At 33.6% G+C, this 20431-nt stretch overlaps 1 protein-coding gene across 8 annotated transcripts in view; it reads right to left on the bottom strand.

Annotated features, from left to right (window-relative positions):
- TJP1 (tight junction protein 1) overlaps positions 1 to 20431 on the bottom strand; it is a 281955-nt gene that overhangs the window by 12816 nt on the left and 248708 nt on the right. For 5 of the 8 annotated variants that reach the window (XM_074234247.1, XM_074234248.1, XM_074234249.1 and 2 more), the window contains 12 exons: positions 17894 to 18044; positions 16243 to 16351; positions 15014 to 15233; positions 14549 to 14733; positions 14351 to 14446; positions 10571 to 10653; positions 7085 to 7295; positions 6628 to 6728; positions 3257 to 3607; positions 2671 to 2907; positions 1146 to 2030; positions 916 to 1013 (listed from right to left, as the gene is read on the bottom strand). In XM_074234247.1, the coding sequence (XP_074090348.1) occupies positions 916 to 1013; positions 1146 to 2030; positions 2671 to 2907; positions 3257 to 3607; positions 6628 to 6728; positions 7085 to 7295; positions 10571 to 10653; positions 14351 to 14446; positions 14549 to 14733; positions 15014 to 15233; positions 16243 to 16351; positions 17894 to 18044 (2727 nt within the window). The remainder of the gene's footprint in view (positions 1 to 915; positions 1014 to 1145; positions 2031 to 2670; positions 2908 to 3256; positions 3608 to 6627; positions 6729 to 7084; positions 7296 to 10570; positions 10654 to 14350; positions 14447 to 14548; positions 14734 to 15013; positions 15234 to 16242; positions 16352 to 17893; positions 18045 to 20431) is intronic. The other 3 variants (XM_074234250.1, XM_074234252.1, XM_074234253.1) reach the window with 1 other exon arrangement.

The following is a 20431-nucleotide window of genomic DNA, read 5'->3' as shown; positions in this document are numbered from 1 at the left end:
AATCCTATGACTATTTTATTACAAGGACAAATAGAACACAAGTGCAACACTAATTATGTTGTGCTATAATATATTCATGTTTATAATGAAGACTCATAAAAAGGTTAAAATGTGTTTGATCTACTTTAAGGAGGCAGGGAAATAGAAAATGTAGTTTAGGAAGAATTACATATATTAAAAAAGCTAAAGTAAACTTTGTGAAATGATCAATAATATATGAATGTCTGGAAGAAACTCAAATTTATTTTAAAAGGGTTTATTTTCCCCCCCTCCAAACAAGGGCCAAAAACCTCTTGTGCAGTAGAACTTCCTCACTCAAAAGCAGGACATTTTTCAAACAACTTAAGAATTGATAAATTAAACTTTTTTTAAGGTTCTTTGCAAGGCAAATGGGGTTAAGTGGCTTGCCCAAAGTCACACAGCTATGTAATTAAGTGTCTGAAGCCAGATTTGAACTCAGATACTCCTGATTCCAGGGCTGGTGCTCTATCCACTGCACCACCTAGCTGCCCCAATAATTGAACTTTTTAACCTTCCCTGACTATCCTATGCCATACACTAACTGAAGGGGAGTTGATTTTTATTTTAGTCATACAATTTTTTTCATCTCATTTTTCTATCCTAGCATTATATTAAGAGAGGGCTATAAAGCAGTGTACAGAGAGCTGACCATTACAACCAGAAAGACCTGAGTTATTTCCTACTTCTAAGACATAATTGGCTATGTTACTTAATTTCATGTAAGCAACTCCTCATCTAGGCATTCTTTGCCACTGAAATCACAGATTCAGATCCCAGTCTACCCTAAAAAAAAAAAAAAAAAAAAGTGTTCCTAGTGAAATGAATGCATAAATATCCAAAAATGTAGCTTTATCCCACAACTCAAACTTCTTTATTAAATGGCAATCTACCCACCTGTACAGCGTTTTATCATGCTCACTGAATTGATTTTGAGAAGCAGATTTAGGACCACTGATGGGAGCAACTGCAGGTTTAGGTGCTATTTCTGGGGGCTATAGGGGGGAAAAGATGACAAATTATATCTCTGAAACAATTACTAAACCTTCAAGATTTAAATTAAGGAAAAAATATTTTAATACTATATTAAGTAACAAAAAAATTCTTATATATACATATTTATTTACCTTAATAGTAGCTGTGTCATTAATATCCTTCTTACTTTCTAATGATGCTGATCTTTTATTTTCAAACATTTTGACTCTAGTGAGCACAGACTGTGGTTTCATTGCTGGATCTTCCTCATCTTCAATTATAGTAGGTGGTGGTGGAAGTGGTTTGGTGTTTGAAGGGAGCATGTCAGTCTTTTGAGATGAGGGTATTAGAGAAGGAATACCTATAGAGCCATGGGAAGAAGGCTCATAATGCCCTGCTTTAGCATTAAATCCTTGTGGTGGTACTTGTTCATAACTTCGAGGATACTGATCAAAATACTGCTTGGCTTCCGAAGACTTGGACATAGCTGAAGAATAAGGCTGTGAATCTGATTTGTATCTATTATGAATATCATATCCAGAAGTTGGTTGTTCTTCATATCGTAGGTTAGAGTTTTTAGGAGGTTGTTCATAGCGAGACCTACTGTCGTAAGATACAGGGGTTGGTTCTTCAAAACGAGGTTGCACTGGAAAGTAAGCACGTTCTGAAGTCTCATCAGGATGCTGTCTAGGGTCAAAGTCTCGAGGGTGCTGATTATCAAAGGAAGGCCTTGGTTGGTAAGACTGTTTGTCATCATAATATGACCACTGGTCTTCATAAGAAGGTGTTCGATGGTCGTCATAATTCAGGCGTGGGTCATAGTTTCGAGATAACTGATCTGTATAGTTGGTAGAATCATACTTGAAAGAAGATGGTTCAATATCTCTACCAGATTGTTTTTCTGCATATGGTGGTTGTGGTTCATAGTTCAAATTAGAGTCTTTTTCCTGTCTCTGCACTGAATGGTTAACAGGCAACTGTTTCATTACATAATTCTGTCTCGATGGTTCTTCAGTATATTGTTCTTTTCTATATACCTACGCAGAATACATAAGCTTAGTTGTAAATATCTGGTTTGTAATGCCAGTCAAATTTGATTATAAAACAAATGAACAACCTGAAAAAAAAGTTGTTTTTCTGCTAACGATTATTCCGTTACGTTTAGATAAGAGAAAAGGCCAGTTATTAGGTTATTTTGATTAAAAGGAAGCCCAATGTTTAAAATGCATATATGCCATTTGTGTCAGAATCTAGTAAAATAAATAATTTAGTTATTTAAAAAGTAGCCAGGTTATGATTCGCTGAGCTATTTTTTTCATCTGATTTTTTTTTATATTTGAAATTAACTCTGAAGAAAAGCACAGTATAATTTTCAGTGAGGTTTTTCATCAAGGTTCTCTGGTAAGCAATAAGAAATTGGCAATAAATAAAAATAAGCTTAGAAATAAAAATATTCAGCAAAAATCTTTGATTGAAAATATCCATTTTTAAACAATAAAGTGTACATTTGGAAGCCATGCAAGCTAAAACATTTAATAATTCTCACTGATTTAAATGCACTAAACTAAATAAGCCCATAGTAAAAAGCAAAAGGAATCTTTAAAGGGGCAAAGCAAAAAAGGTTCATGTGCTAGCTTGGGACAGCAGCAAGTTAGTGCAACAGTGCAGCACAGGTACCTTTGCCGGATCTACATGCGACGACAATGATGGTTCTTGATCTCTTAGCACTATTTGAGATGCCTCAGTACTTGGTGGTGTTAATGGGCCCGCTTGTGGCTGATAGGAGTTGTAAGGAGCTGGGACTGGCTCCTCCAGTTGGATATTAGTTAGATTTACATTAGGATTAACAGCAGAGGTTGATGCAAGGTGTGTTTCAGACGAAGGGTAAGGGACTGCAGATGAGACTTCTGCTTTCTGTGAAGTGTTTAAAATATTTTAAATATAGTCCTTCTGGTACACTGTTGACTTTCCACTTTTAAGTTTTTGTTTTTAATATATAGATTGTGTACACATATTTTAAGTGTACTGGTGACAGATTACTGCCTCATTCTAGCTATTTGGAAATTCTTATACCACTTTTTTATAATTTTAAGTGAAACCATTTAAAGACTAAAAAGTTCTTAATATTCTCACATCCAAGTTAGTGACTAATTCTTTGTCTGGAAAAAGGACAAAATATATATACTCTCTTTACATCAATTCCCACACTTTAAAACTAAATAATGCACCTACAGCTAGAAAATGTTTAATGTTTGCTGCTTACCTGTTGAGAGGTTGTTTTAAATCCTGGGGAGTCTATTCTATGAATTGGTTGTGGCTGAGCTTGTGGTGAATAAGAAGGGTATGTTTGACTTTCATGATGCATTCCAGAGGAGTCCTCTCTTACAGGTTCAGAGGACCGTGTAATTGCAGACTCCGGGGGAGTCCCAACCTCATCATTAAGAGTTTCATCTAGTTCTTGATCAGTGTAGGCCCCACCTTCTGTATCTGTGTCTTCATAGTCAGAAGTGTGTCTACTGTCCGTGCTATACATTGAGTATTCACTACCTGGAGCTGACAGGTAGGATAGACGATCATCATGCAAATCAAGGTCATCACTTGTAGCACCATCCGCCTGGGTCAAATAAAAGTAAATTAAAAACTTTATTCAATATTTTAAAAGAGATGACCTTTATTTTTACAAAGGGAGATTGGAAAGAATATTCTCCTCTGGAAAAATCAAATCTACTTGCTTCAAATTTATGATGGGTAAAAGGTCAAGAAGAATTGTACAGGCACACATGCAGACACACAGAGCATCCTTTGTTAGCAGAAACTTTTGGATGAATCAGATGGTGGCTAATCCAAGTCTTAGAAACCCAACCCAAAGAGGCAATGAAGATCTCTAACATTCTGGTCTATAAAGCCTGGTAACTGGATTTCTGTCCCAAAGCATGAGGAAGAAAGGGAATGCTAATGAGCAAGCTTGCAGAAACACCAGCATACTGACTTAACAACGGAAGAAAAAGTGTCATAACCAATGGAATAGCTCTACTCAAGCAAGAACGAAGTATAGCTTTGGAAAGCAACTCTCAAAAAAAGTTGAAGTTGATATCTGTTTAAAGGTTTTCTGGAAGGTAGTATAGAAAAGCATCACTACCAGAGACATGGCTCCCCCTTAAATCTTAGGAAGAAATAAATGATTCCTTAAAAAAGAAGTTTCCAAATGATAAAGGAATGTAGTTATTATGTTCTGTTTTACAAGTAATTAAGATGTGAATTGATTCAAACATTCTAAGTTCCTTCAGCATAGAAGAGAAGAAAAATTGAGGAATGCTGATGAAAAGTATTTTCTATACTGGAACTCATCAACCTGTCAATGACTGCTATTAATATGAGACTGTTTACCAGGCTCAATAGCATAGTCCAGTTATTAAAGTACTGCCCCTTAAAAAGAGAATGCTTCTGGATTCATCTAAATACTGAAGCAGAATCCAGAAAGTTTAATATTACTTTTCTTTTTTAAAGGGGGTAGATGGTTGAGTGGGCATCCTCAACCATCTGAAGCAGCATATAAAAGTGGTAATGAAGTGCTAGAAGGAGGCTATCTGGCATAGAACTGAAGACTTCAGGGTATGAAGCCAGAACTGGGGCTCTCATTTAGTATTGACCATCACCATTCTAGTTCAGGTGCTCCAGGAATGGAGCCTGGGACATGACCCTGAGCACTGACTTTTAGTACAACAGACCAAGGTATGCCATGTATCAACAGAGCTCTTGCTTTCAGAACAACTTGCTTTAGATCAAAGACTTAGAGCTCTTCAGTTCAGAAATGTCTCTAGCTTTACTTCCTCATTGCCAACGTAGAAGAGTCTGTTTGCCTATACTGTCCACATTCCCAGCTTTCCAGGGACCTCAGCAGACATTTCAGGTGGTAATGTCTTAGAGGAAGATTCATTCAGAATCAGCCACCTCATCTATCTGTTTTCAGTTCCCTGAGGAAGCTGATCATCTTAAGAATCATGGAGATTGTGAACACTGAAGGGAATAAGAAGCACGGGCTGACTTAGAACCAGGAAATGCTGCCATGCCAACATCTTTTAAGGAATTCAATAAAGGAAATTCTGATGACTCTTCATGGCTTCACTGGGTGTCCATAAGACTATTCAGATATGGCAGGAAGGAACACTCCATAGGTTAAGTCTGAAACTGACAGGGAAGTCAATGTTACTTAAAGTAGTTTTAAGTTTGAAATTCATCCATTCATCTAGAAGACATAATTGGAAGTAAGCAAAATAAAACTTGATCTAAATATTTGTGATTTTAATATATCCTAATTTTTGAAACTATCATAATGATAAAAGAGTCTATTCATTTTATAAGGATGAAGAGAGGAAAATTGAGACAGCAAAGTAGAAAGGCCAAAATAATCTCAGAATAATAAATTAAGGAAAACTGAAGGGAATTTTTACTAGTATAGTCTAGGTATATGCATTTTCTACAATTTTATTTAAATACATTTTCTCAACAGATGACTTTAATGAGTTCAACTGCAAAAATTATGCTCCATTTTCTATTATCATCAAATGGGGGATATTAGAATAACAATGTTATCTCAAATATTAATGTCATAACACTAAGGATATGATTACAATTATATTTTACTGACTGTATGAAAGTAAAAACTAATCATATAGTCAAAAGTGTAGTCATAAAAGTGGTTAGGTGGTTTCTTCCACTTACTTTTTACTGTGTACAGTATCCTACTTGAAATGTCTTATTCGACCTTGTCTTGTGAATACTCATGGAACTACTTGTAACCCCTAAACTGGCAGAAGAAAAACCATAATTCTGAAATATTGTTATGTATACTACTTCTAAATGTGAAACTTTTATAATATCTTCTTGCAAAGGCTGTAAATTTTTTTCTGAATAGGCACTGTTGTCTTAAACATGCAGCATGCACTGCCAGAGCTCCTGTAGACAAACAGCCAGGTAGAGGAAAATGGGGGCCATGGCCAGGAGGAGGGTGAGGAGTAGATAGGGAAAAGAGTTGGGCAAAATAGCACCACCATCACAATAAAACAAATGCAACAACAACAAAAACAAAAAAACCCATAAACTAAAAACAGAGATACCCATAATTTCCCCTTATAGTCTGTAAACTATGCTTAAGAAAAACTGACAAAGCTATATTATACTGCACTGTTAGAACCATGTGAAATTAAGAGGGCAAAAGCAATAAAAAAATGTTAATTTACTTTTAGTTGAGAAAAATAATAAATTTATCTTGAAAAGAAATGCTTACCAAGATTTTGTATAAAACTATTCAGACAATAGTAAAAGATATTTAATATGAATTTAGTCATAAAGTTGGTTTCTCAAAAGACTTTTCATTTTATGAAAGTATTAATTAGAATTTTGGAGCTGTTCAGAGTTTCAAGAAACATTAAAAGTAGCTTAAATATTCATATAATCAGATTATAATTAAAATTTTTTTTAAACTTTAACCAAACCAAAGTTTATTTTTGCTTTCCCAATCCCTTCCCTATTAATACTATGTCACTTACATGATGTAGCAACTTAGAGACATCAAAAATACAAAATCCCGAAATACAGGACAAACTTTCAAAAAAAATTAGTGAAATTTCTTACCTTTCCCTCTGAAACCCAAACCAGCTGGTTTTGCTGTTGCTGAATAGCTTCTTTCAGTGCTCCATACCAACCATCATTCATTGAATTTAAATTAATAGTAGCTGAAAACAACAAAGTATTAATTTGGTCTCATGGATAGTAAAATATCAGAAATTGAGATTTAAGGTCTGCTTTCAGAAGCTCAACCACCAAAAGTTATATAATACTTGCAAGATAGTTGGGAGTATTTGGAGAGGAAGGTAACTGCCCTGCTGAATGCCCCAATTATGAAATGCTATTTCCCTTTAAAAAGTGGTTGAAATTGCTACGATAAGATCGATGACAATTCTCTGGAAGTTAAAAAAAGGCACAGGATAAAAATAGAATAATAAATCTTGCTATAAAGAACTGTGCCTAAAAAGACTCCATATGCAAAACTTTTTAATAACTGGTTTTTAAAGTTTTCTTGTGTACTCACTTGTAAAAAGATGGTGATTATTTTTACGAAGTTTATGAGACCGTTCATATAATTTTCTGGCACTCTTCCGTGATTCTGGACACAATCTCATTCTCATTGTTTTAACACCTTGCTTAGAATCAGGGTTAAGGAATACCACAATGGGATACCACTGTGCATAATTTAGACGGTCAACAGCATTTGGTGTAACATCTAATAAAGCATGTTTATCCTGCAAAAGAAAAAAAAAATCATGATTCCAGATATGTAACTCTTCAAAAAAACTAACAATTCAGAAAACAACAGCAGCACATTCACCCTGTCATTATTACTTTAAATAAAGACGAGCTAATTTAATCCAATAACTAGTTAATATTCAAGCAACTTTAAAGAAAAAAAACCTGTGTTTAGCGGAGACAAAATTGAATACCACACATAAATGTGTCAAAACCTAATCTGGAAAACAAAATAGCAGTATTCATTCCTTGAATAAAAACATTGGAATGGTCTAGATATCATATAAATAGTACCATAGAGTAGACAAAATAAATAAAAAATCAATTAATAATATAAGTTCAAATTTAAATGTAATTCAAGGTTATAATAATAAGGTCAAATTTGACTGTAGACATTTACTAGCTCTGCAACCCTAGAAAAGTCATTTAAGTTGTGTCTCTGCTTCCTCACATGGAAACTAGGAGATGATAATAACTCCCAAGATATTTTCAAGGATAAAATGACATAATGTTGGTCAAGTGTTTTGCAAATCTCAAAGTGCTAAATAAATGCTAGCTTTATTATGAAGATAATTATATTTCTCATTGTTATGATTACTACGAACTGATGTGCTCCTTCACTGGACTGACAATTTAGGAATACTTTTCTACATTTAAAAGAAACAACTCTAAACTAATATACTAAATAGTTTTACTTTCAAAATGCCTTCTTGGGGGCAGCAAGGTGGAGCAGTGGATAGAGCACCAGTCCTGGAGTCAGTAGTACCTGAGTTCAAATCCAGCCTCAGACACTTAATAATTACCTATCTGTATTTACTTCTACTAAAAACACTAGAGTGTGTAGGAATAGACTGTTCCTTAGAATAATTAGCAGTATCTATTTGAAACCATCAACAAGCATTATATTCAATGGGGAGAGGCCAGAGGCATTCCCAGTAAGATCAGGGGTGAAACAAGGGTGCCCATTATCAGCACTACTATTCAATATCGTATTAGAAATGTTAGCTTCAGCAACTAGAGAAGAAAAAGAAATTGAAGGAATTAGAATTGGGAAGGAAGAGATAAAACTCTCACTCTTTGCAGATGACATGATAGTCTACCTAGAGAATTCCAAGAAATCATCCAAAAAAACTACTGGAAACAATTAACAATTTTAGCAAAGTTGCAGGTTATACAATAAACCCTCATAAATCCTCAACTTTTCTATTATAGGTCTATTAAGATACAGGAAGAAAAGCTAGAAAGAGAAATCTCATTCAAGTAACCTCAGACAATATAAAATACCTGGGAGTCTATTTGCCAAGACAAACTCAGAAACTTTTTGAAAACAATTATAAAACACTTCTCACACAAATTAAATCAGATTTAAATAACTGGGCAAATATCAACTGTTCATGGATAGGTAGAGCTAATATAATAAAAATAACAATTCTACCAAAACTGAACTACCTGTTTAGTGCCCTACCAATCAAAATTCCAAAGAATTACTTATAATGAGTTAGAAAAAATTGTAAGTAAATTCATATGGAGAAATAAAAAGTCAAGAATTTCCAGGAACTTGATGGAAAAAAAGTGCAAAAGAAGGGGGCTTAGCCCTACCTGATCTAAAATTATATTATATATAAAGCATCAGTCATCAAAACTGGTATTGGCTAAGAAATAGAGTGGTGGACCAGTGGAATAGACTAGGTACAAAAGCAGGAGATGATTATAGTAATCTGCTGTTTGATAAACCCAAAGAGTTCAGCTATTGGGATAAAAACTCTCTTTGATAAAAACTGCAGGGAAAATTGGAAGTTAGTATGGAAGAAACTTAGATTAGACCAACACCTAACACCCCTTACCAAGATAAGATCCAAATGGTTACAGGATTTAGACATAAAAAACAATACAATAAGCAAATTAGAAGATCAAGAACTAATTTACCTGTCAGATCTATGGAAAGGGGAGCAGTTTATGACTAAGGAAGAATTGGAGAACATCAGCAAAAACCAACTAGATGATTTTGATTACATTAAATTAAAAAGCTTTTGCACAGATAAAACCACTGTAACCAAGATCAAAAGAAATGTAGTCAATTGGGAAATAATCTTTACAACTAATGATTCTGACAAAGGACTCATTTCTAAAATATACAGAGAACTGAGTCATGTTTTTAAAACAAAAAGTCATTCCCCAATTGACAAATGATCAAAGGATATGCAAAGGCAATTTACAGATGAGGACATCAAAGCAATCCATAGCCATATGAAAAATTGCTCTAAATCATTAATTATTAGAGAAATGCAAATTAAAGCTTCTCTGAGGTACCACCTCACACCTCTCAGAAAGAATAATGATCATTGTTGGAAGGGTTGTGGGAAATCTGGGACACTATTACACTGCTGGTGGAGCTGTGAACTCATCCAACCCTTCTGGAGAGCTATTTGGAACTGCATCCAAAGGGCAACAAAAATGAGCATACCCTTTGACCCAGCAATACCACTACTGGGTCTATACCCTAAAGAGATAATGAAAAAGGGTAAAAGCATCACTTGTACAAAAATACTTATAGCAGCCCTGTTTATGGTGGCAAAGAATTAGAGATTGAGTTAATGTCCATCAATTGGGGAAAGGCTGAACAAACAGTTATATGTATGTTATGGAACACTATTGTTCTATTAGAAACCAAGAGGGATGGGATTTCAGGGAAGCCTGGAGGGATTTGCATGAGCTGATGCTGAATGAGATAAGCAGAACCAGGAAAACACTGTACACCCTAACAGCAGCATGGGGGTGATGTTCAACCTTGAAGGACTCACTCATTCCATCACTGCAACAATCGGGAACAATTTTGGGCTGTCTGCAAAGGAGAATACCAGCTGTATCCAGATAAAGAGCCGTGGAGTTTGAACAAAGTTCAAGGAATATTCCCTTTAATTTAGAAGAAAAACCAGATATCTTTATTGTCTGATCTTGTTATCTATTAGACTTTTTGTCTCTTCCTTAAAGATATGATTTCTTTCTCATCACACTCAATTTGGATCAATGTACAACATGTAAACAAAGTAAAGACTGACAGACTGCTTTCCATGGGGGGGAGGGAAGTAAGATGGGGGGGAGATTGTAAAACTCAAATAATATATTTAAAAAAAATACCATCTAAAAATAATAATTACCTAGCTGTGTGGCCTTGGACAAGCCACTTAACCCCATTTGCCTTGCAAAAACCTAAACAACAAACAAAATGCCTTCTTTGTTCATTATAGAATTGCTTATTTCTATAACTTACCCGATCAATAATTTGCTTAATAGTATGAAGACGAATTATTCCAGAGCTCCGCTGGTCAGTGCCAGCATCTCTAGGTTCACTTTCTAGTAAAGGAAAAACATGTTATTCAAGTTTTGAAGACATCATCAAAAATACTGGAAATACAAAGCTCTTAAACAAGTTGTATTTCAAAAATTCATTTGTAATACAGTTATTCAGAACCACAAATGAATTATGTTATAATAAATGGTAATTATGTTTTTGCTGAAAAAAAATTATTAATGTAACCTCAGGTTTGTATTCACCACCCTCTAATATTTTTTCCATATAAATTTCAATTTAACAAATATATATTAAATTAAATGGCATGAATAAACTGCTACACAGGGATTCAACATCAAAATAAGGCAGTCCTAGGTCACAAGAAAATTGGGGAAGGGGAGAATAAAATATGCAAATGACCAGAAAGTAGTAATAAGAGGTATTCAAGAGGAGCCTATTTATCTGAAAGAGGTTGAAGTTTCTTTTTTTAGGGGAGGGAACCAGGAGGTGGGGGTGGTGCTGAGGCATGCAGATTGAAAAAAAAACAATGAAAATTTCATAATGGTAGTTTGAAATGAGACTTGAAAAATATATAGAGATTTTAATATAAGAAAAAACCTTCATGAAAAAGAAAAAACAAGTATCCTGAGCATATAAATAAACAAATAAATAAATAAATAAATGGGATTTATAAGAATAGTGAGCCCCAATGCTAATCGTACAAGGATATGAATACATAACTTTAAAAGATGAAATATAAATTTTAAATAAATATTTGGCTAATGGTCAAAAAATATACAACTGATAATCAAAAAGATGTACATGTACATAAAACAATTTTTAGATTGGTAGCTCACAATGAATTAAATAATTAAAGCAGTTGAAGTACTGATGCAGTTATAGAAAAAAGAAGTATATTTTACACCCTGCTGATGAAATTACAAACTCACTGCATCAATAAAAGATGTTTTTTACATGACTATACCAAGACATGACTATAGAAATAGAGTAAATAAAATGCTGACAGGAATTAAATAATGTGGTATGTGATTAGCTATATAACAAAAGTTATAAATTATCATAGGTATTCATATATAAAAAAGACATCGGTTCAGGTTTGAGGAAAAGGGGATGGGAAGTAGGGTCATTGAGGAAGGATCAGGGAAACAGTATATTTGAGCTGGGCTCAAATGAACAGGAATGAAGAACAAATTGTAATGGAGAGGGATGCCCTACTCAGGAGTGAAAAGCCTGACTAAGTAAAAGGCACAGAAGATAGAATTCTAGGGAAATCAGTAGCCCATAATAATAAATAAAGCTTTACCCTGACACAACAGGATTCATAAACAGAGTAACGGAATAGGAATAAAAAAATTAGAGGGCAGCTAGGTGGTGCAGTGGATAGAACAGGGGCCCTGGAGTCAGAGGACCTGAGTTCAAATTTGACCTCAGACATGTAATAATCTAATTACCTAGCTGTGTGACCTTAGGCAAGTCACTTAACCCCACCACCTTGTAAAAACAAAACAAAACAATTCAAAACATTAGAACCAGATTGCAGAAGTCTTTAAATATCAATTCACAGTGAGTCATTGTGAGGAAAGCATCATCTAGTTTAGTGCAACCACTAACATTACAATTAGACCATTATAAATACACTAAGGTAAAGTTTCATTCTGAATTACTTAAGTCACCCAGACATCAGGACGGATATTATGTCCTCTCTTTTCCCATGTCTCATTATTTTCAAACCCAGCCCTCAAAGACTTGGGCAAAGCAAGGAGTTAGAGATGAACCTTAAATGGTAAGAGGAGTGGCAATTCAAACTAAGAGTTGGAAAAGGGGGAAAGATCCTCATTTAAGGTAAAGGAGAAAAAAGAATTCTATAGCTAAGAAAGATGTATACTTAAACCAGAGAATATCTTTAAGTAAAGCAAAAATTTAATTTTTGTGGCATGACAAGTGGCAATGTCAATGTGTCAGTCTAAGCTGGTCCAAATATAACCTAGAAGAATGTTTGAGCAAGTCAGTAGTTTATATAAGGATATGTATATCAATTAAAAATGAGTAAATTGTGTATTTATTGTTTTTCCCAAGCTAGAATGACAATATCCTATTGAAATAGTCAAACATAAAATCTGTCAGAAATTTCATCTGCTGTCTCAAAATCAAAACTAATCTGACAAGTATCATTAACTCTTCAAGATTATGCTCTTTTAATATGCTATGCTTTCGTTTTTCTATGATATTTAAAGTTTAGACTTGAGGCTATGACATGCAAAGAAGATCAGAAATTTGAAGACCAATGAAAGAATCTGAACTAAGAGGGAAAAAAAATTGATAAAATGATCTCTTTCTACTTTATTTAACTTTCCTAATCTTTTCCTTACCCCCCTTCTGTAATGTGTAGCATAAAAAAATACAGGAAAAAAACTGATTCAATAATCTTTTCAAAAAAAGATATTCTAACTTTTTATGTCATGGACTTCTTGGAAATTTGTTGAACCCTATGTATTTTTTCTGATGTTTTTAAATTAATGAAAAGAGAAATGTATACCAAATGAAACCTATCAAAATGAAATAAAGTTGTAATTATTTTTCCATTTTCCACAGAATTCTTGAAATATATTAATCTTTTTTATTTTTTAGATTTTTACAAGGTAATGGGGTTATTAAGTGGCTTGCCTAAGGCCACACAGCTAGGTAATTATTAAGTGTCTGAAGCCACATCTGAACTCAGGTACTCCTGACTCCAGGGCCAGTGCTCTATCCACTGTGCCACCTAGCCGTCCCAAAATATATTAATCTTGACGTTAATAGCATAAAGGACATCAGAAGATGTAGTTAAAAAACAAAAAGAGGAATAACGCATGGTTTCTTGTTCTCAAAGATTAAAAAAGAAATATCTGGTTTGTGAATTACTATGATTATTTTAAGTACTTTTAATAAAACAAACATGAAAATAATTTTGCATCAAAATCTCTTAGTTGAGGATAACAAGATAAATTCTAAAAGACTCAAAGATCCTCCCCACTAAAATCAATACACTGACTTCAATGCAAAGGTGGAAAATCCCTTTTCCCCACCAAATTTGGAAAATGGGTCAAGATGAAGGAAGGAAGCCAAAGATTTAGACTATATGAAACCCTAAGCTTATAAAATCATCAATACTTAAAAGGAAAAATTTCAAGGAACTAAACATGGCAGTAATCAAATAAAATATAATTAACCCTAAATTTTGTTTTTTTTTTTAATAATGTTAATAGATAGGAATTGGCTACTAATATAGTAATAATCCTGAAAAAAATAGCCAGGTGCTGAACTCCTTGAAAAAGGAAAGCAAATTACAAGGGAGTTAAATTTTTATTGTTGTTGAACAGTCATTTTTCAATCATGCCTGACTCTTCCCATTTGAAGTTTTCTTAACAAAGATACTGAAGTAGTTTATCATTTTCTTTTCCAGCTCATTTTAAAGATGAGGAAACTAAAACAAACAGGGTTAAATGACTTGCCTAAGGGTCAGCCAATTACTAAATGTCTGAGGCCAGCTTCAAACTCAGAAGATTAAATTTCCTAACTTCATGGTCAGCACTATATCTGCTCTGCCATCCAACTACCCCCAAGGCATTAAGGAGACAACAGCCATTATAATCTGCATATAGTCAAAGCAGAAGTTGTGAGTGACAATGGGAAAAAGGGAGGCAACATTATTCATTTTCCCATCAAGAACTAGTAATCAATATTACAAATGGTACTCACTTGCCACTTGATAAATATCTGGTTCTTCTCTTGCTAGTTTCTCTCTTGCAACATCAGCAATTGGTCCAAAGATAGTAACAGGTCTGAGAAATCCAGCTATGTAAGAAAACAATTTTAGTGAAAGCAATTCATTTAAGGCACTTCTATTTACCAGATTATGCTAAGTATGAAATAGGTTAATCCTTAAAAATAAGCTACCTTCTCGAAGGACAACTCTTTCATAAGCTGGAAATTTAGTCTGAAATGGTTGAGCAGAAAGATCCTCTCTGCTTTTACGTAAGTTTCTTTTAGAGCTACGAAGACCTCGGAATCTCCAAAAGTCAGCACGATCTCCTCCTGCTGTCTTTGGAAGTGTGTATTGAACACTAGCTAGTTGTTCAGCTCTATATTAAAAATATAACATGGGGAAAAAAAAAGACCCACAAGTAAATTAACTTTTGAAACATAGTCTAATCACATGTTTTTTGAATCCTAATCTAGTATAACTAGAGGATCTCCTACAAAGAATTTTATCATTGAACTCAATCATTTGTTTTAGATCATAGTTCAATAAACATACTTTTATTGCTAGACATATCATTTCACAAAGGGAATGAGTTTTAAATTCTTGCTAAATGTAACATTCACTTAATTTATTCCAAGAGAAGAATAATATAATCATACCTGTTCTTATTAGGGATGATGCCTCTCTCTACCTCCTTATGATTTTTGCCAATTCGTATAGCCAGCCAAGAGCCCAGTTTTCCATTGTATAAGGTATCCACTACACGGAACACTTCACCTTTGTTGAAGCTAAGCCCATAAGGAGATTCCTTTTCATATTCAAAGTGTGTTCTAATATAGAAAGAATCTCCTACATCTGATTCTACAATACGACGATAAACTGAAAAAAATAATGGATAGAATTATTAATGAAAAGGAAACATTTATTAATAACCTACTAAATGCTAAGTATTGTGTGCTTTACAAATTTTCTCATTTGAACCTCACAATAACCCTGATAAAGTAGGTGCTATTATCATTTCTATTTTACAGTGGATAAAACTGAGGCAGACAGTGACTAAGTATCACATATCAAATGAGTTTAAGAGGTCAGGTTAAGAAATAAAGTATTCCACACTACAAAAGAAAGTGCTTTATCCACTGAGTCACATAATTGCCTCAATGTTTTAGAAGATCAGAAAATAATTTGAAAAGATAATAATCCAACTTTCAAAAATTGAGAATGATTTAACTTAAGTTTAATTCAATGGGCAGCTACGTGGTGCAGTGGATAGAGCACCATCCCTGAAGTCAGGAAGTCCTTAGTTCAAATCAGACCTCAGACACTTAATAATTACTTAGCTGTGTGACCTTGGGCAAGTCATTTAACCCCCTTCACAAAAAAGGTAACAACAATTATCAGGCACCTATAACACATGGAAATGTTCTCCAGACTTAGGATACAAGAACAAAAAAAAAATTATCAGCTTTTAATGAATTTATATTTTAACTTTCAAATCTTCTAAATAAAACCCTGGAGTTAAGAAAACTCTAATGGGATGAGGAAGAAATCTTAAAATATTTACTAGTAAAATAAACATCTTGTCATAAAACTCTCATATTAACAAGTCTCATTCTTCTCAAGAGAGTATACTCAAAAAGATGCTGTTTTGCCATCTAATTTTATCTATCATCAGTAGCCTCTTCCATAAATGCCATAAGTTGCTAATAGATTAATTTATGAATAAAATCAAATAAGATTCAGTTTCCCTTTACTAATTTTATTATAGAAAAAAATCCAATAAATCACTTTCTAAGATTGAAAACTGCTTCCTTGCTAGTAACCCCTTTCCATTTGAATTTCATATTTATTTCTTTCATGTTGGTAAAATTTTATGAAAATAACTCACCATCTTTCTTTTTCTGTGCCAAGATTGTCACTTCTTCTCCTTTAGGGAGGTCAAGCAAAAAAAGCACAGCTTCTTCTCGGATGATATTTGTGAAATCTACATTGTTTACCTGTTAGAATTAAGTTTATAAAAATCATCCTATGTTGTGTAATGTTAGTTACTTATGCAAAGCGGAACAAAAATCCCTTGCCTGATTTTCAAGATTACCTATCATAATATCCTACAGCTTTTATTTGCTTTGTTTGTTAAAGGGGAATTGGAAAAAAAGAAAAAAAAATTGTTTCAAAATGTTTAAATAAAACCCATGTGTATTATAAGGCAATCAAAGTATTCATGGATAAAAAAAAGTAAACTTGACCAAATATCAAAACATTATGCAAGGGGTGGCTAGGTGGCACAGTGGATAGAGTACCGGCCCTGAAGTCAGGAGTACCTGAGTTCAAATTCAGCCTCAGACACTTAATAATTACCTAGCTGTGTGGACTTGGGCAAGCCACTTAAGCCCATTGCCTTGCAAAAACCTTAAAAAAAAAAACCCATCATGCAAGATCTCCCTTTTCTAAAGGTAAAAAAATTCCTACTTCTAAAAATAAACAATGATATATGATAAATAATTCAAAAAAACAAGGCAGTTAATAATATTAATCACCAAATAACAAAGACAAAATATATCAAATACTGGGAGGATTCTGCTATAAAATGAATTAAGTTGGAATAAACTATCCAAGGTTCATTCCAGTTCAGAAATCTTGAACCATTTAATAAGAAATATTTTAAGAATAAGTTGCTTATTAATAAAACTTATTAATAAGAATGAGTTTAATAAGAAACAGAAGAAGGGGCAGCTAGGTGGCTCAGTGGCTAGAGTCAGGAGGACCTGAGTTCAAATCTCACCATAGGCATGTAATAATTGCTTTGCTGTGTGACCTTGAGCAAGTCATTTAAACCCATTGCTTTGCCAAAAAAAAAAATAGAAAGAAAAAGATACAGAAGGAAGAATACTTGATAAAGGAGAAACAATATTAATAAGGTATAGAGAAAGAAAAGGAAGGATGGATGTTCAGGTGACAGTATGTAGTTCTAACAGTGAATAAGTAGTGTTCAGGGTAATTTGTGTCATAGGAGGAGCAAAAAATAAGTCTGGAAAGGTAAGTTGGGATATAAACAGTTTGTTTTTACATGCCAAGTTAAGGAGTGTGAATTTTATCCTTTAAATCAGGGCTATCTAAAAAGTAGCCCACAGGCCCCATGCCACTTGTAGTGTGATTTTATGTAGCTCCCATGGGTTTACTAAATGCTTTAATTAAAGAAAAGTAAGCTACTGGAGAGCTCTCACTAAAATGGCAAATCAAAATATTGTCTATTGTTTCAATAAAAACTTTTAAAAGTAAGCCCTGCTTTAGATAGGTTTTAATCCAAGTTCTGATGCAGCAGATAATGTCCTAAGAGTACCAGATAATATAAAAATAAAGTTGCATTATCATATTATCATACCACAAGCTCTGTACTAGAAGAAATTTTCTTTGTAAATATTTAGCTACATGGCCTAAGAGATTGGTTTTAAAAGTTACATCTACTAGTTTCTCTATTTGATATTTCTTTTTAATTCTAAAAGATCTTTAAAATTACCTAAGTTAATAAACTGACATACCCTGAGAATTTGGTCACCTTCTTCTAAGCCTTCTTTAGCAGCAGGACTGTCTTCCAGAACTCCAGCTACAAAGATTCCAACATCATTACCACCAGCCAAACGTAAACCCACACTGTCTCCTTTTCTGAATTTTACCAATTTCATGCTTGGCCTGTAAAATTAGAAATTTAATGTACAATCTTAAGAAAAGTTCTCAAAAAGAAAAAGGCAACAAAAAACACTATAATGCAATCTGAAAAGATTATTTATTTTAAACACTTCACAATGATCCTCAATTTGCTTAAAGAGATGTAGTAATTCATAGTTCAAATTCATAGTTAATAATACTTTCTTCCCATACTTAATAGAAATTAATCTAAAAATAATGGCAGACTCTAAATGTGAATTAAACAAAATTTTACTAAATAACTACTGTATGAGGAAAACTATGTTAGGTACTGGAGAAACAGAAAGTTTAAAACACAAAAAGGCATCTGAAGAGTTTAACAGTTTATTAAGAGGATATAACAGAGAAACCCAACATTACATTAGAAGTATAAGAGTTGTTCAGAACATGCTCCTTGAGAATTGGAATATGGTACAAAAAGGTGGTTTAAAAAAAAACGCCAAAAATCCTAATTTTCTAAGAGATAACTTTCAGTATTCTCAAAATTTCTGACAAAAAAGGTAAAATTTTTTCAGATTGATCAAAGAGGATCAAGTGAAAAAAACTGGGTGCAGTCCTTCCTAAGAAGCAGCAAGTACTGGGCTGAAGAATCCAGAAAACCTACATTCAAATTTGGCCTCAGATACTTCAGAAGTGTATGGCCATTTACCATTGTCTCAAATCAGAGAACCATATTATCCAAGGTATGCCTAGTTACATATGGGGTCACTCAGATTTTGAAAGAGAAATCTGGGAATTCTCTGCCCAGAGTGTCTTTGGGTCTAAATGAATGAATGACAAAGTGTATTAAAGAGAACAATGACAGCACTAAGGAGTACAGGAAAAATAAAAGGAGCCTGCAAAGCAAACAGAGCAAGAAGAGGCAAAAGCTAGGACAATGTGATATTTGGGAGAGTGAAGAGAATATCCAGAGGGAGGGTTGATTCACAACATCAAATGCTGTAAGAAAGGCCAAAGGACAATGAATTTGTTTACTAAGGAGTCACTTAGTGGCCCAGAAAGAAGTTTCTGTACAACTGGGAAGGCTGACACTGGTTAATTACCTCATCTGCTTCTGTGTCTTACTGTCACCTGACCAAAGACATAAGCTTTTTATATTATACCTGGCTTTACCCCCAGCCCTAACCAAGCTTCTTGGTCATTTCATCTGCTCTGCAGCTGAATCCAATAAATGTGTTTAGCCAATGTGAGATGGATCCAAGGACAAGTGTGACCACTTAGAGAGAGGTCTCTTTCCTTATTTGTATGTCAGTGCTTAGCATAGTGTAGGTGTTTTATTAAACGCTTTCTTGATACATTCATTTCATTCAAAAGCAGAATCTTGGAGGAGGTAGGATCAAAGTTACAAGTATAATATCAAATAATAAAACTAATTGTTTTTCTGTAACCAGAGGGAAGCATAAATGGAGACCAATGGAGCAAGAGGTAGAAAAGTCTTAATCCTTCAATAACTTTAAAAAAGATTAGGTAACTAATCTGGGAGGGAGGAATAGGAGTTTGGGGTTTTAAGAAGAGTAAGCCCCCTCCCAAAAAAGATGGACTATCAATTCTTGTACCCCAACGTTCCAGAAATGTTATGATGAAAAAACTTTATAAAAGCTTATACCATGATATAAATTGGATCATTTTAGAATTTTAAATGTTGAAGATTCTCTAACTACCAACAAATATTACATTAAAATCCCAAGAATAGTAATAGTGCTAGTGGAGGTGGTGGTGGTAACCATGATAATCAATATTCAAAAAATTCAACTAAAACATAAGCATTCTGGTCACTTGATCTAAAAACATTAGATAATAATGCTTCCTGAATATCTTGGTCCATTCATATTGCATTTAGGCGAAAAAAAACCTAGTGGAAAATCAATTCTTCCTGTTCCCTCATGTCTCTTCAAAACAATTATCTTAAAGAAATTTTACCTGGCTAAGAAGCCATTATAGATACATTTCTGTGATTAAAAATGAAGAATCTTTAGTCTAATTCATAGATCAGCATAAATTCCCTATTTTATTATTTTCATATTATATCTAGAATATGATGAATTATAACACTGAAAAGTATTATTTCCTGCTTCCTACATATCCTCAGAATTGGGGGAATAGACAAGATAAATGATTATACAATGATTATAATGCTCAAATCATATTAGACACTGTAAGAATCACAAAAGAAAACCACAAAGTACAAATAATTTAGTATTTTGCTTAATGGTATTATTTTGCTCATTTCTTTTCCTGACCTCAACCTTATATGAACTCTCTACACTAAGGCTGTGTGCTCTTTCTGATTTTATTTTTATACCTTTAACCATACCATTATAACTGAAATGTATAGTAAAAATGGTATCCTTTCCATCAAAGGAAAAAGATGT

The sequence above is a fragment of the Macrotis lagotis genome, chromosome 4, assembly GCF_037893015.1.
Source record: "Macrotis lagotis isolate mMagLag1 chromosome 4, bilby.v1.9.chrom.fasta, whole genome shotgun sequence".
In the NCBI taxonomy this organism is placed as follows: Eukaryota; Metazoa; Chordata; class Mammalia; order Peramelemorphia; family Peramelidae; genus Macrotis; species Macrotis lagotis.
This window is presented reverse-complemented; position numbering and strand designations above follow the sequence as displayed.